Here is a 15599-nt window from a genome sequence, read left to right on the forward strand (position 1 = left end):
GCTTTGTCTTCAGCGGTTGTGTCGGGAAGGTGAGCATCATAGAATGCAAATTTAATAGAAGAAAGTATTCTTGCATTGAGGGAGTACTTGAGTGGAGGCCCAATGGGGTCCTCATTTTTCTACTTCCCAAAATTTCTTTCCCATATATACTAAATCAAGTCTGAACACAGTGCTCACCAATTTTTTTCTAAGCTGTTTCTTTCTTAATTGGTTTGCTTTTTATTTTTCTATTTCTTTTCACCACTGCCTTTTGGCTCCCTGGAGCCCTGGTGGCATAGTGGTTAAGAGTTGGCACTTCCACCTGAAAGGCTGCTAACCAGCTGAGGTGATTGTTCTCCACGGGAGAAAGATGGGGCTTTTGACTTCAGTGAAAAGTTATAGTCTTGGAAACCCACAGGAGCAGTTCTATCCTATCCTATAGGATCCCTGTGAGTCTAGGGAGTTTGGCTCCCTAGAAAAGCAAGAAAACTTCAGATCCGTAAATTACACAGTTTCTTGGTGGGAGATAATTCACAGAGCCCATGCTGAGCATCTAAAAGGGGAGCACACATCTGTAACCCAAAGCAAGACAAACAAACAAACCCAATCCATAGAGACCCTATTGGACAAGGTAGAACTGCCCTGATAAAGCTCCCAACGCTATCATCTTTATGGAAGTTGACTGACAGATCTTTCTCCCTCAGAGTGGCTGCCGGGTACAAACAGTCAATATTTGGGGTAGCAATCAACCACTTAACCCTTGCCCCATCAGGGTTCCATATCTGCAGCCAGGCTTATCTTCATTCTCTTTTACTGCCAAGGGCTGAGGGACATCAATAATAGCTCAAGTGGTTTATGTGAGTGTCACATAAGCAATACTGCCCAGGATTGATCCGTTCAAATGAATTAAGCAATTACCGCAATAATTGAATAATTACGTTGAAGTTAAATCCTCCAAATTACAGATACCTCTGCCTTTGGATCCCATACATCTGGACCACTCCAGCAGAAAAGATTTCCAAGCAGGACAGTCCTACCCTCTTTCCATGTGCTGAGCCACGAGGGCTGGCAGTGACAGAGAGACAACCCAGTCATGGCTCACCTGCACTGACTCCTGTGAGGGGGCAGACTCTCTGGTTCTCTAAGGACCACCCTGTCAGAAGGAGTTCCTAGTTCCTCTCACCAGATATGAATAAGACTTCGGCCAGCACTGGAAGCTTATGTCACCCTGAATACTAAAATAGATGAGACAAGAGCATGAAACTTATGTGGAATTGAGGACTTAGAATAAGGGTCCTAGAGATGAAATAAATTCTTCACCAATAGCAAGATTGAATCACATCACCAAGCCAGTGAAACTACTGGTAATATTTCAGTGGCAGGGATGAAATGAGGTCACAAAAGGAGAAATCACATCTGTGCATCGAGAGGACAGGAAGGAGAAGGCCCCTGTTTGCTGTGAAAAGGGTACAGTTGTCAGAAGCCCAGGGAAGGTAAGATTGGGCTTTTCTATTTGGGGTCTAGCGAGCAAACACAGGAAGGTCTTGTTTTATTGCCTTTTCTTTCTTTCCTTTTTTGTAAACTTTTTTTAACAAACTGAAGGCTTGTGGCAACCCAACTGTGATAGGTAGGTTTGTTGTGCCAACATGGCCAATGAACACACGTGTGATTAGTTGAAGGGCGGAGAGATAAATAGCTCAGCGAGTCTCCCCCCTATCTCTCTTGCTCTTTGATCATCGGATGAGTGTACAGCTGCCTTGCTCATTCTGTGCCTCCATTTGCAAGCTATACTACCTGTGGGATGCCTACTGTGTCACTGCAACTTGAGGTTCCGTCAAGACCTGCTTCGCCATGCTACTGGAAGGTACATCTCTTGAGCTGAGGACTGTCAGACCCTGTCATCTGGCTGACTGTTGGTGACCTGCTTGCTGTTTGCTGCCTGTGCCCAGATAGCCTGAAGTGCTCCCCAGCGGACTACCCTGCGGCCCTCAAGACTTGAAGGGCTGCTGGTGTACTAGCTGTCTCATGGAAGTGAGTTGCACTGAGCCATTCGGAGTGCTTTATAGATTAGCTAACTGTTTATATCTTTTGTTTATGTCTATCTATATAAATATATACAAAATTATTAGTGTCCTGGTTTTGTGTCTCTAGAGAACCCTGTCTAACGCATTGGTACCAGGGTACAATTGTCAGAAGCCCAGGGAAGGTAAGATTGGGATTTTCTAATTGGGGTCTAGCGAGCAAGCACAGGAAGGTCTTGCTTTACTGCACCTCGCAGGGATTGTCTTTTCTTTCTTTCCTTTTTTGTAAGCTTTTTAACAAACTGAAGGTTTGTGCAACCTGACCTGGAGCAAGTCCGCCGGTGCCCTTCCCAGCAACACGTGTGCCCTTCGTACCTCTGTGACACATTGCGATGCTTTTCACAATTCATTTCAAACTTTTCCATGTTGCTATTGCACGCCTAGCAGACTACAGCGAAGTGAAAACCTAACTGTCACATGCACTGAGAAATAACAAGAAAAAGCCGAGTGATTTTCTTTATTGCGACAGTTGCTTTATTGAAACTGTCTGGAATCCAATCTACAATAGCTCCTAACTAGTCACCACTTATCCGTAGAAACTGGGAGCTAAAGATGGCATTAGAGCACGTTCATAAGAGCCCCCACAGGACAGAGGAGAAGCGCCCCATCGAGTTTTCTGGGTCCTCATCTTTATGGGAGCAGATGCTAGCTCTTTATTCACTGCCCCTGCGGGGGTGCAGATGGCCAACTTTTAGGTAGTAGCTGGGTTTCACCATGGGACCAGCGGGGCCTGGTGAGAGTCAAAATTTGACTTGGTGGCAACTAAGGACAATAATGCAGGTATAAGAGCATCCCCACACACACACACACACACACACACATGTAGGCTGTCTGTCACTGAGTAAGACAAGGAGGCTTGTCAACTGTCCTCGGCCTTCGTTGGGCCTCAAGCCCTTCGTATGTAAAAATGAGGCCAGCGTCCCCTAACTCTTCAGAAGCTGCTCGATTTAACATCTTCAAGCATGTCTGATGTGGGTGTCTTTCTCCTATTTTGCCCACAAAACCGCACAAGCAGCCCCGACTCTCCTCCACGTGCTGATGAAGAAGAAAACGTCTGAGCTCTTGGGCAGGCCTGCCATATGTTAGCCTGGTTGCACTCCAAGGAGAAAACACAAATTCTTACTGAAAGGGATAAATAAATGCTGTACACCCCAGTTGCACTTTTCTCAAATCTTAAAATACCGCTACACTATAAACAATCCAAAGCTGTGATTGAAAAGAGGTGATGCAAATTAGGGCATGTCACTCTACACATCTGTGTTTTTGAGTTTGGGTCTAAAATTGAGCACAATATTCCCCGACTCAGCAGTGGCTGGCTTCAAACGCCAAAGAGGAGTGATCATGAAACAGGGAATCCAGTTCAATGAACAGGGAAGAATTGATTGTTCATTGCCCCAGGCCATTGAAGTTGGGACACTGCCACACGAAGGGGAGGAAATACTCCAGTAGAGGTGCCAGATGGTTTCGGTAACTTGAGACACTGCCAGCGACCTTGCCATGACCACACCGATCCAGTGGTTTTCATAGAACCCCCGTGTTTGAGGGGATCATTCAGAGATTATTCCATCTGGATGGGACAGCTAAGGAGCTGGGAGGTTCAATGGGCTGTGAATCTGTTGGGATCTGGAGTTGCCAGTAACAGAAATTGACTTCAGCTGAGTGGGACAACAAAGGACTGTGCTCAAAGGGCCTCGGTGAGCAGTCAGCATCCCTGGGAAGACGGGACAAGGAAAACAGAGGCCACGCAGACAGAGATTATGCCCAGATCTAGAAAAGTGAGCTCTCCCAGGGCTCTGCTGCAGAAAGCATGGCGGCTACAAGCAGGGTTTCAGCAGAGAGCGCCCTGAGCCTTAACATACATCACTGGGTCCTGAGCCAGCTGGTGTGAGAATCTCTGCTCTCTGGGCCTGGGCCCATAGCTCTCCCAAAAAAGAATGCTAGGCTTCACAGTAACCATTATGGTAAGAGGTCTCTCTCTACGCTACCCCTAGCCTAAAACAAAACATTAGAGATTCTTCAGATTTAGAAAGATGTCCAGCCACTGGGTTGGCAGTCAGCTAGCAGCCATGCTGAGCTTGACCCCTAGATTGGATTCTAGGTCACCCTGAACTTTTCCTACTCTCCATCCTCAAATGTGGCATCCATCCACCACATCGGAGGTGTTGTGCTAAGTGCTTGGAAAGCAACATGAACAAAAGGACATGGTAGTTAATGTCACTAGAGAGAAAGACAGGGAACTTAGAACCACATGCAAAAATGACATCATTATAACTTCTATGAATAGTGCATCCTTTGCATACATTTGCCAAGTTTTATGAAAAGGTGCTAGGGCTGTCATAGGAGACTGTCATCGGAGAAAAAGAATGTGCACTTGGGACGGTGTCTCTGGGGGAGTGACACTGAGGCTAAAAGCAACTGAAGAAAACCACAGGGAAGCCATTAATAAAGTCCTTTTTTTGGCAGTCCTACATTTCCATTTTCCCAAAAACTGTCCATATGGGGTACTCTCAACCGGAACTCTCAGTGATAAATAGCACATAGTGCGCAATAAATTGAATCATTTCAGGGAAACAGAGTTTCATGCTTCAAAAGTCTTAAAGGCTTCTCACACACACACACACACACACACACACACAAAAGGTTTCACCATCAAGAACAAAGGAAAGCAAGCTGACCCACCAGGTACAGAAAGAACAGAGAGACTCACGCTCTGTGAACAATGGAACCACGAGGGCCAGAGGTCAATGCATTCATCACAGTCATTAGATTAACTCCGTTTCTTCAATTATGCATGCATGCAAGCCATCCTGAGGAAGCAGGTAGCAGGCAGCAGCCTGTAACATGCAGTAGTAAACAAGAGCAAGACACACAAGGCCTGCCCTCACTCAGCTTCAAACCAGTCACCTCTGACACCCCTGCCCCTGCCCCCACCCCCGGCAATCCCTATGGTACACAGGGCTGATTTTTCGGAAGGAGATCATCCGTCCTTTCTTCTGAGGTGTCTCAGGGTGACACTTCACATCTCCCAGGGGCCTTTGCTCAGCTTGCTGCTGTGCAAAAGAATCCAGGACTATCCATCTGGATAACCGCCTAGAGCAAGTGCCGCTAAAGGGCCTGGGCCAAGTGCTCTGATGGCAGGGAATGGAAGCAAGGCAGGAGCAGAAGGCACCTCCATCCTAAGGGAACCGACTACCACCTGTCTCTCCATTTGACTGATGGAAGGGGTGGGGGTGGGTGCTGGTGTTGCTGTGCTGCTGGTATTTCAAATAGAAGCAATGTCACCCATGGCGGCAGGTTTCAGGGCATGGGAGGTGCAATCCTTCCAGATTAAAACAGGCTAGGAAGAGAGAGCTGGCAAGGAAAAACCTTATGGATCACAATAGAACATTGTCTACCCCATCTGTTTGGGATTTGGGATCATCAAGAGAAACCATTCGCTGGAGAAGGACAACCTATTTGGAGAAGTCGAGGGCCAACAAGGGCTAGGAAGACTCTCTATAGACTGGGTGGACACCAGACCGGCAATGATGAACTCACATGTCCCAGCAATTGTGAAGGTGCCACAAGACTGGGCACCGCTTTGTTATGCAGAAGGCTGCCATGAGGTGGGCCAGCTTGATGGTGATTAACAACCGTGGAAACGAAGGAGAAATGCAGGTGCTGGTAGACTTGATACCGTATACTTGACCAGTGTGTGCCCAATGAATAAGTATAAAACATCAACACGTGCAGCATAATGCTATTTAGAAATTCATCCACGCTTTCCATGGTCTTTATACCCACCCCACCCCCCGCCCCCAACATTTCCCTCCATTAAAGAAAGGAGCAACAAGATTGCTTTGTGTGAGGGCTTTGCAGGAAGACAGAGCAGAAATGCAAAAGAGAGGTGCAAAACATTCATGTCTCAGCTGCTGGGTTTCAAAATTAACGCGTGAAACAGGGGTATTCAGTATAGAATATAAAATAAATGACTTTGAGTATGACTTATGCAATGGAGCTGTTCGAACTCACCAGTCACTCTGTGGGCGAGGCTGAAGCTGTCTGCTCCCATCAAAGGTTTAAAGTCTCAGAACCCTGAAAAGGAAGTTCTACTCTGCCCTATAGGGTCACTCTGAATTAGAATCGACCCCGTAGGGTTTTCTGGAGTCCATAGCAAATGCCCCCAAGGGTCTGAAACTTTCAACTTAATACGTAGAGTGAATATGAGAGTCAGTTTTCCCACCCAAGGATTAGTAGGAAATTAAAAACAACAACAAACTCACTGCCATAGAGATTCTGACTCACAGCAACCCTATAGGACTGGCATAAACTATCATTTATGTTTCCAAAACTCGACATTTTTATGTGAGCAGGCAGTCTGATCGTTCTCCCAAGGAGGGGGCTCTTGAATTTGAACTGCTAGACTTTCATTTAGCCGTTCAATTTGTAAGCCACTACACCACCAGGGATCCTAAGGAAGTAAATAAGACAGTTAAGTCTCTCAGACTCCAATCTACCCTATCCTCTGTGCCCTGCAAAGCTGTAATTGACCAGCAAACACCTCTGTAAAATATGGCTGCAGTTACCTTGGTCAGTTTCATTTCCAGCATGTGGCTGCTATGAATCCGGCTGTCAAAGTGAGCTATTTCTTTGGAGGAGGACTTAACCTTGGCAATGATCTTCACGTAGGAAAACACAATCACAGCCGTTGGGAGCAAGAGGCAGAAGAAGAGGATGTTCAGGATGAAAACCTGGCCCCCCACAGAGGCCTGAGCCAGCCACCAGTCCAGGGTGCACGATGTTCCGAAGGGCTCAGGAACGTAGTCCCCCAGACCAACCAAGGGCATGGTGGTCCAGAAGGAAGCATAGGCCCAGATGACAGCCAGGCAGATGTAGGCGTGCTTTCTTTTCAGCCAAACCCCTGGAGGTGGAAGAAAACCATTACCAGGATGTAATCTGCCCTGCACCCAAATTGCCTCCCTCGCACTATGTAAAAGTCCACCTCCAGAGAGAAATTCCTTTGGCTGCTGAGAGGAGTGGGAGGGTGACTGAAGCCCGAGCGACGGAGAGAGGGAGAAGCCCTTCCAGAGCGTGTGCCTTTCTCCGGGAGAATAACACTTACCGAAATTCCCCAGGGGTGGCTTTCTCTAGTTCTCTGCAGCCTTGTGGGGGGACAGTGACAAGAGCTGACGAGAGGATGCTGAAAACCACCTTGGGGAATCATCTGGTGTAACCTAGCCAAGACTTGAGGTCAACTGGTAGAATGGTAGAACCAAGTTTTTTAAAAAGGTGTTAGTAGTCACCCAAGGTAGAATGTCCTTGGGAGAAGGAGAGAAGTACGATATCGCTTGTGTTTGTTTTGTTAAATACTGTCCCCCACCCCCACCCCAAATTTGTAGGCATGAGCTTCTCTCTTGTCACTCGACTTCCAAAGAATGTGCCAAGAGGACGAATGACGTGAGACCTCAACTACTGGATAGGTGCGCGAAGGCCGGGTCCAGATGTTTCTTCAGGGTGGGCTTCAGCACCCTCTTCTCCAGGTTCTGCCAAGTGGGGGTTGGTGGGCCTTGGTGATGCTGTACACCGTGCTCTTCCGGTGGTTGTCTCTGCACGGCCCTTTGTGGGCAGATTTTCCTCCTCACGCATCATTCTAACAAGGGCCACGCTCACAGAGCCACAGCGGGAGGGGAAAGAGTCTGCAGTGTCACGTTCTGCAAGACTGCAGAAGTCAATCTGGGTGCAAACGCCCCCTGGGTTCTTCAGAAAGGAAGAAGGAGAGCCAAGCAAAACCAGCGAAGCCAGCTCCGCGAGTTTGAGTTTCTCCTACTGTGGCCCTCAGAGAGCAAGTGGGACGCTCACGTGAGCCTTTGCCAACGTTCGAAACAACCCCCCAAACGGGAGCCTGGTGTCCGAAGGCTGTCAAGATTCACACAGGACAGCACATCCACACTAGCGCTTCCGACGAGGGAACTGGGGAAGGGGATCCCGCCTTACTGCCTTGACTTTGAGTTGGTGTTGTCATTCTGACTCATGATTATCCCAGACGTGGCAGAGCACGGCTTTTCAATGGCCCAGACCTCTCTGAGTCGGAGCACTCTGCCTAGCTCCCAAAGGGTCGGAACCTTCAACCTTTCGGCTAGTCCTCAAGCTCTTGGCCATTTGCACCCTCCAGCTGTCCTCTTAGTCTTGTAAGAATATCCAATCTGGAGGATATAGGTGTACCAGTAGGAGCCCTGGTGGCCTATATGTAGGCTGCTGACCTCAAGGTCAACAGTTCGAGACCACCACCTACTCTGAGAGAGAAATGTGAGGCTTTCTACTCTGGTGCAAATTTCTAGTCTCAGAAACCCTCAGGGGCAGTTCTCCCCTGCCCTATACGCTCACCATGAGTCAGAACGGACTCAATGACATGTCTGTATGTGTATATGCATTGGGTAAAAGCTGACTGGTTTCTCCAACCCAGAAGAAGGCCGGCCTCTGCTGGGTGCAGTGGGAGGGTTGAGAAGCCGAGTCCAGGAGCACCTCGTTTGATTGCACCGCACACGCACTGCATCTTGCTAGTGCAAATGGAACTTTTGTAAGCACTGGGAAATAAACGTTCTCTGCCTCTCTTTACTGTGCTTTTTGCTGCCTTGTGGTGGCCCGGAAGCAAACCCCCAACATCTCTGAGGTGTGCCTGTGCTTGCCTGTCTTCAGAAGATCTTCCTAAACATCTGTGTTCTTAGCAATCAAAGAGGGGAATCACCAAAGTATGGCACTGGGAAAACTGACTGTGGTTGCAATTGAACTTGATGTGATGGAACTGAGGAATGACATGATATATGGATTAACTCCGAATTAAAAATAATCATTATAAAAATAGAAACAAGAAGTCAACTCTATGGTCAGGGGGTGAAAGGAGACCAAAGGAGGGCAGAGACAAGCATCACAGGTCTGGTCCGCCAGTGCGGCAGGTTGCCCTGGGTGCCACCTGAAGGGGGCATCACTGAGCACACCTGTGAACCACTGGGCTTTCCACTGTCAGCTGTGAGTGATCACTCAGCGAGTTCAAACGAAAACTTGCGGTGAGAGCCTCCAGTGGTCAAGGCGGACTGTGATCTTGCTTGCTAAGTGTTGAAGAGCAGAAACTGGGGGTGGGGTGAGGGGGGGATTCCTGAGAGCCCCCCACGGGCCCCTTTCATCAGGGAGTGCATGGTAGCTGCCACTGTCATGCTCATGTGGGGCCATAGCGTGTTCAGTAACACAGGTTGACAAGCTTGACTTGTGTTGCTGAGCTGCTATTATAGCACAGGTCTCTTAAGTCAGTGGTTTGGATGGGGGTCCCATTTCAGTGTTTGCAGTGGGTGCTATTTTCCATCGTCGTGCCTCTGTGTAGTGACCATTTGCACATCACAAAGCACTGCCTTAGGATATAGTTTTGCTCCTAAACTGATTCATCTTATTTGGACCTAACACAAAACTAGAACAGTTTGTTTCTATACTCCATTCTCTCTCTCTCTCTCTCTCTTTTCTCCAATACAGTGCAATAAAATGCAAATTTCTCAAACTGAACCAGAGAGGGGTTGCGATTATGTTGCCACAGGATATGTCAGCTCTCGATTGTCTCCAACAACTGGTAAAACGTGGACATGGCTAACCACAGATGGGTATAAAAATGTGCATAGGCATACGTACAAGCATTATGGTTCCGGTTTCTTGGTGAGTGTTTTATACTTACATTCGAGTGTGGTGAAAGGCTGGGAAGTGCAGGAGGGAGTAGATTAGTAGATTGATTCTGTGTTGCTCCAGAAGTCAGAACTAGGACCAATGGGTGGAGATTACTGGGCGGCAGTTTAGTCTCAATATAAGGAATAACGTTGTGACAGTGCAAGCAGACCAATCAGAGAATGGGCTGCCTTGTGCAGTAGTAAGCTCCCCGTCACTGGTCCCTGGAATTACTCAAGAAGAGGACAACTGGCCGCCTGTCGGGGGTGCCTTAAAACAGCTTAGCACATTCATGGGAGAAAGGTTGACATGCCTAAGCGACGTTCTTACTCCAAAACTCTAGGACACCGTGAGGAAGGTTTTTGTCATGCTTCCACCCGAACCATGAAGCCATACTACCAAGACTCAATTTCAAAGGAAACTGGAAACTGTATCCACCCCACAATGATTCTGGGGTGTGCAGGAACAGCTCTTTCATAGATGCAAAGCCTAAGCTCAAGAGAACATTTAAAAGCAGCGACAGCTGCTTTAGGTTAGTACTCCTCGGATAGTCTCAGGAAGCTGGACCGCTTACCTTCCCCCCTGTAAAATCTGCAGCTAAATCCCATGTTTATTTCATGATTAAAAGTTGACAATATTGTGGATGTTATCCACAATAATCTCATTTTTCAAATCTTAGCAGAAGTTTGGATTTAGTGACCCACTATTTCTACTGGAAGCTTTACATGTTTAGAAAAAGACATGCAAGTTAAAAACAAAACAAAAAACATTCCAGATCATGAAGATCCTGGTCTGTGAGCTCTCACCCCATGCACTGTTTCCTGGGGATTTGGAGAATCTCTTTTTTTTTTTTTTCACCTATAAAGGAAAATTCTACCACATATAAAGTGCCAACTTGACCTTTCCCATTCACCCTCTGTCCATGCTCTGACAGTGCATGGTCCCAAGCACTTGGTCTGACAAATGTCAAATATCATCAAGGGGCACTTTGATTGAGCGGGGGGGGGGGCAGTAATTCTGCTCCGTAGGCAGTCCTGTTTCTCAAAATTAAACTTCCCAAGATCAAACGCTTCTTTTTCAAGTTCCACAGATTTCCAGAACCCCACGAAGCCAAAAACCCCAATGTTACCATGTAGAAGGTTCTGTTCTAATCCCTCAAAACCAACAACTGCTCTCAGAAAGCTTTGCTTATCGCTGCCTCACCAATATTCTTAGCTATTGATCTACAATGACTCTCTACCTATAATTAGCACCAAAAATGTTGAGCGATGTCCCTGTGTGTCCTCGGGTGTGGCCACAGTTGCGTGGCTTCCTAACCTACAGGAGCTCTTTCTTTGGAATGCCTCGTCTCTAAAGCCTTGTGGAGCCAGAGACCGCACGCGAGAGTCATAAACATCCTTTCTTATCATTGCACTCCGTGTTCGGGAAACCAGCTAAGCATCAGGGACCTAACAGCCTTCCAAAACAGTCTAGTTCTTTTGTTTGCTCAGCCAATCACGGTAGAAGTCACCACGGTAGAAAAATGACACTTTTTAAAAGCATCATCCCTGCACACCAGTCATTAGCATGAGAGTCGAATGAAAAGAAAACCTACATTGACCGGGGCCCCAAAGGGTAAGCGCATGGGAGAATGCAAAGGCTGTCCATAGAAATGGTCTCGGTCTCTGAGGTTGGTCATCGTCTTCATTTATCACCAAGTATGGAGCGGGCACAGTTCTGATCCTCAATCCACCTCGCTTTCACTCTCAGGGAACGGGAACCCTTCCTACTTACCATAAGACAAATAGCAGATTTTCAGATATCTGTCCAGGCTGACGGCAGTCATGGTGATAAGGCTTCCACAGCCAAAGAAAAATCCGGCCCAGCCATACCAGCGGCAGCCCGTCCAGCCAAACACCCAGCGGTGAGAGAAGCAAGAGATGATCGTGAAAGGTTTGCCTACAACTAGAGCGCCAAGCAATCGGTCAGGGACAGTGTCCCACCAGTTCAAATTTCCCCACCATCCCCCCCCCCGCCATTCACCGGGCCCTCCCTCCTCACCCTCATGCATACCCACCCACTTTTATTATACAAACAATAAACAAAACCAAACTCACTGCCATCGAGTCGATGCTGACTCATTGTGACCTTATAGGACAGGGTGGCTGCAAATCTTCATGGGAGCAGAATGCCCCATCTTTCTCCCACTGAGTGGCTGGTGGTTTTGAACTCCTGAGCTTGTGATTAGCAGCCCAAGGTGTGACCACGATGCCCCAGGGTTCCTCATTATACAACAGGTCAAGGTTCATCGGAGTCATGCAGTAGTCTCTGAACCCGCTGAGTTTGAAGCTACCCACAGAAGTTTTCAGCCAAAGATGGAGACAGACTTAGAAAGAAGTGTGTTTGTTTGAAGGTATGATTATGAGAAAGGACTGTCTGGAAGAGACATGGCTTTGGGGAGCAGAGGAAATGTGATTTGGGTGGGCAGTGGCCAAGAGCAACTGTGCCTGAGACCTTGATTAAAAAACGAGTTGCCAGAGTCAACTCCAACCCAAGGCCACCCTACGTGTGGCTGAGCAGAACCGTGCTCCACATTGTTGACTCCAGGAGTGATGGTTTGGGAGTCAACGCCGGGCCTTTCTTTCAAAGCATCTCTTGGTGGATGCAAATCTCGTCTTTTGTGTAGTAGTAGCCTAGTGACTGCATCAGCTGGGTGCCACTAAATCCTGGCTTCCTTCTAAATCCGAGCCTTTGATGCACTTTTGGAATAACATCTGGGATGCCTGTTTCCCATGGAGTGGGTTGGTTTGGGTCTGGATACAGATTAGACTTGTTGGTTTGTTTTGTGATGTTTCAACTATCCATACATAGGACTCTCAGCTCTACATGTTCTGATATAACTGAATGAGGTTATTTTATATATATGTTTTTTCATATATGTACATTGTCCCCCTCTCCCTCCCTTCAAGGTGACACCTAGTGTATTCAAGGTTGCAAATTCTTTAGACAAGTAGCCATTGCCTCGATGCAATAGATCTGATCTCTAGAATATGTGTCCTTAAGTTGCTTTAAAATAAAAATATAACTAAAAGGAAACAAAACAGACATTGAAAAAACGTAACGTTTATTGAAAGGGAAAGGTATATTAGAGATGTGCAAATGTTGTAAAAGTGATCTTGCTTAGTCAGAGAAAGCAGTCACGTGGAAGAACATGCTCCCCGGTGCATTCCTCTGAAGACAGCGTACATTACAGAGAATAAAATGCATTGGTTGGTGGTTTAGTGGGAAACGCTTTGGACTCCCCCCAGCAGGGTCAGCAGTTTGAAACCGCCACCCACTCGGAGAGAAAAAGAGAAGCCTTTCTATCTCGTAGAGATTCGGTCTCCAAAATCCACAGGGACAGTTCTACTCTGGCCAATAGGGTCACTATGGACTCAAAGTCTGGGGGAGGCAGGGAGGGGGGGTGTTGTAGAGCAGACAGGCTTGGTGGAAAGTATGTTCAATGTAGCAACTAATCAGAGACATCTCTATTAGAATCTAATCAAATTTGGTCTTAGGCACAAACCTCATACAATTTGCTTGTGAAAGATGCAACCATTTTATGTTGGGTACCAGGAAAAGAACTTTCAGGGCCAGCCAGAGAGGTTCGCCACAAAAGCAATCATTCGTGTTGCAACATCGCCATCGTGTGGACACTGCAAAATGGCAGTCATTTATGCAGATGATAAATTCCCTGGGGTTGCTCCAGATGCCTGATAGTCAGGCTCCTCTTACCGCGCATTCTTCATATGAGCGCCCACATGTCAACCTGCCCATACTGATGAAGGCCTGATGGGAGAGTCAAAGCCATCCATTCTCTCAGTAAGCAGGCATCACATCTGCTGTGGGATTACATAGTAACTTAATACGTGGATTCTTCCTGGGCCTTGTTTTCAGAGAAGGCCCCTGGCATGGAACCACTTAGAAAGGCAGAAACAAGAATCAGAGCCCACCTTTGAAGAGAGGCTTTGGGTGTTTCTCATGGAAAGAGCAGTTGATATCGACTGCTCACGTGAAGTGTTTCTAAGCTCACTAAACTGAGAGGGGCACATCTGCTTGCGCATCCGGCTGGCTAGCCTGACGGCTGGCGGCTAGAGCCTTGCAGCAGTGACACTGCGGAGGGAAGAACTAGTGACCTGCGTCAGTGCCGTGCGCAGGTAAGAAAGCCCTCACGAGCACAGTTCTCCTCCGTAGCACGTGCAGTTGGCGTGAGCTAGAATCAACGTGGCAGCAACAGGTGTGTTTTCTGATAACATAAGGTGTGATTATGTTATTTGGGGGATGGCATTGAGTAAACATTGGATTGCTAACTGCTCATTGTTAACACCAGCTGCTCTACTGGGGGAAAAGTAAGATATCTGTTCCCCTAAAGAATCAGGAAACACTTTATAGGGTCAAAATCAGCGTGATGGCAGTGGGTTTGGGATGAATAGCAGAATGTTGGGGGCAATGACACATTAATGTGCATCTAACCCCCCCCCAAAAAAAAACAACCGAGAAACAAAAAAATAAACTCACTGCGATATCACCCATTCTGACTCACATCAACCCTAATTAGGGTTTGTGAGGCAGCCTTGGCATTTTATAAATAACAATACGGCGAGGTGATTTCTCCAAAATCATCTCTTTCTTTAATACATTCCAATTAAAGAGAAGTTTTATTCCAACTTCTCTTGGCTGGATCATCAGAGAAGGCAAAGAAACAAGAAAGAAGCCAGCCAGGGGCTCTCCAGAGATATATATAAGCCAAAGAATGCAGGGATGGGTTAGGGGCTTGTACTTAATTCTAGCCTCAATCAGAGAACAATTAGTTCTGCTTGACCACCCTCACAAAGAGATCACTGAAGATATGGGTGCTAAGCAAAGGGTGGCGAAGAAACTAGACGGTGCCAGGCAGTCAGAAAGTACAGTATCTGGGGTCTTAAAGACTTGTTTTCAAACAAGTGGTCATCTAAGTGAGGTGTCAACTAGGTTCACATGAAAGAAGCACATCAGCCTGTGTGATCTAAGGATTGTAAGTAATATCATCCAAATCTAAAGGAAGAGATGGTATCAGAGCTTAAATTGTGAACACCTGGTTGCCTATGAGTGAAGTGGAAGCCCACAATCCATTTGCTGGGTCCACACATGGAATAAGCCTCCAGTGAATTCCCTCCAATCCTAGTTGAGGAATGTAAACAGTCCTGTTATCAGACAGAAAGCATTGTAAAGTTGATTGTGGTAGATAGATCAAAATGTAATGTCTTAAAATTTGCTCTTGTACTTAGTCCATTTTTAAGTTGTTTCCATTGGGGTTATTTTTGTTTTGATTTGATTTTTATTAAGTGAAGGGGGGAAATATGTGGATTAAGCCGCTGGTGAATTCTCTCTGACCATGAACCCAGGATGTGAATAGTCTTACTAACAGCAAGAATGTTTTGGAAAGTGGATTGTCCCTGATGCAGTTAGGTTAGAATTTAGCACCCTATCATTTGATCTCTTTTATGATCCACGCATATTGTATGATATTATATGCCAATAAAACTATTGGGGCCAACAAACAATCCTTGAAATAACTACAAGCTTTTCTTTCTTGTTGTGTTTGGTTTGGTTTTGTTGTCATTGGTTTTTGCTGTTGTTGTTGTTTTGTTGTATATTGTTGCTTGGTTTCACTCTGTCTTGTTTTTGTGCATGTTATTATCTCCGCAGGTCTGTCTAAATAAGATAGGGTAGATGAACAATCTGGAGGAGAAAACAATGGGACCAACAGTTCCTAGAGGACAGGGGAGAGGGGGAGGTGAGGGGAAAGAAAGTGGTGTTAACAAACCCAGGGTCAAGGGAACAACAAGTGATCCAAAT

At 46.7% G+C, this 15599-nt stretch overlaps 1 protein-coding gene across 1 annotated transcript in view; it reads right to left on the reverse strand.

The window, feature by feature from the left end:
• Nucleotides 1-15599, reverse strand: part of OPN5 (opsin 5) — a 30970-nt gene that overhangs the window by 7885 nt on the left and 7486 nt on the right. Inside the window, exons 3-4 of the mRNA XM_004696371.1 lie at nt 11517-11687; nt 6626-6960 (exon numbers count right to left, since the gene is read on the reverse strand). Of these exons, the coding sequence (XP_004696428.1) occupies nt 6626-6960; nt 11517-11687 (506 nt within the window). The remainder of the gene's footprint in view (nt 1-6625; nt 6961-11516; nt 11688-15599) is intronic.

Source organism: Echinops telfairi, unplaced genomic scaffold (genome assembly GCF_000313985.2).
Source record: "Echinops telfairi isolate 266 unplaced genomic scaffold, ASM31398v2 ScPeMD7_3533;HRSCAF=4204_1, whole genome shotgun sequence".
NCBI classification, from domain to species: Eukaryota; Metazoa; Chordata; class Mammalia; order Afrosoricida; family Tenrecidae; genus Echinops; species Echinops telfairi.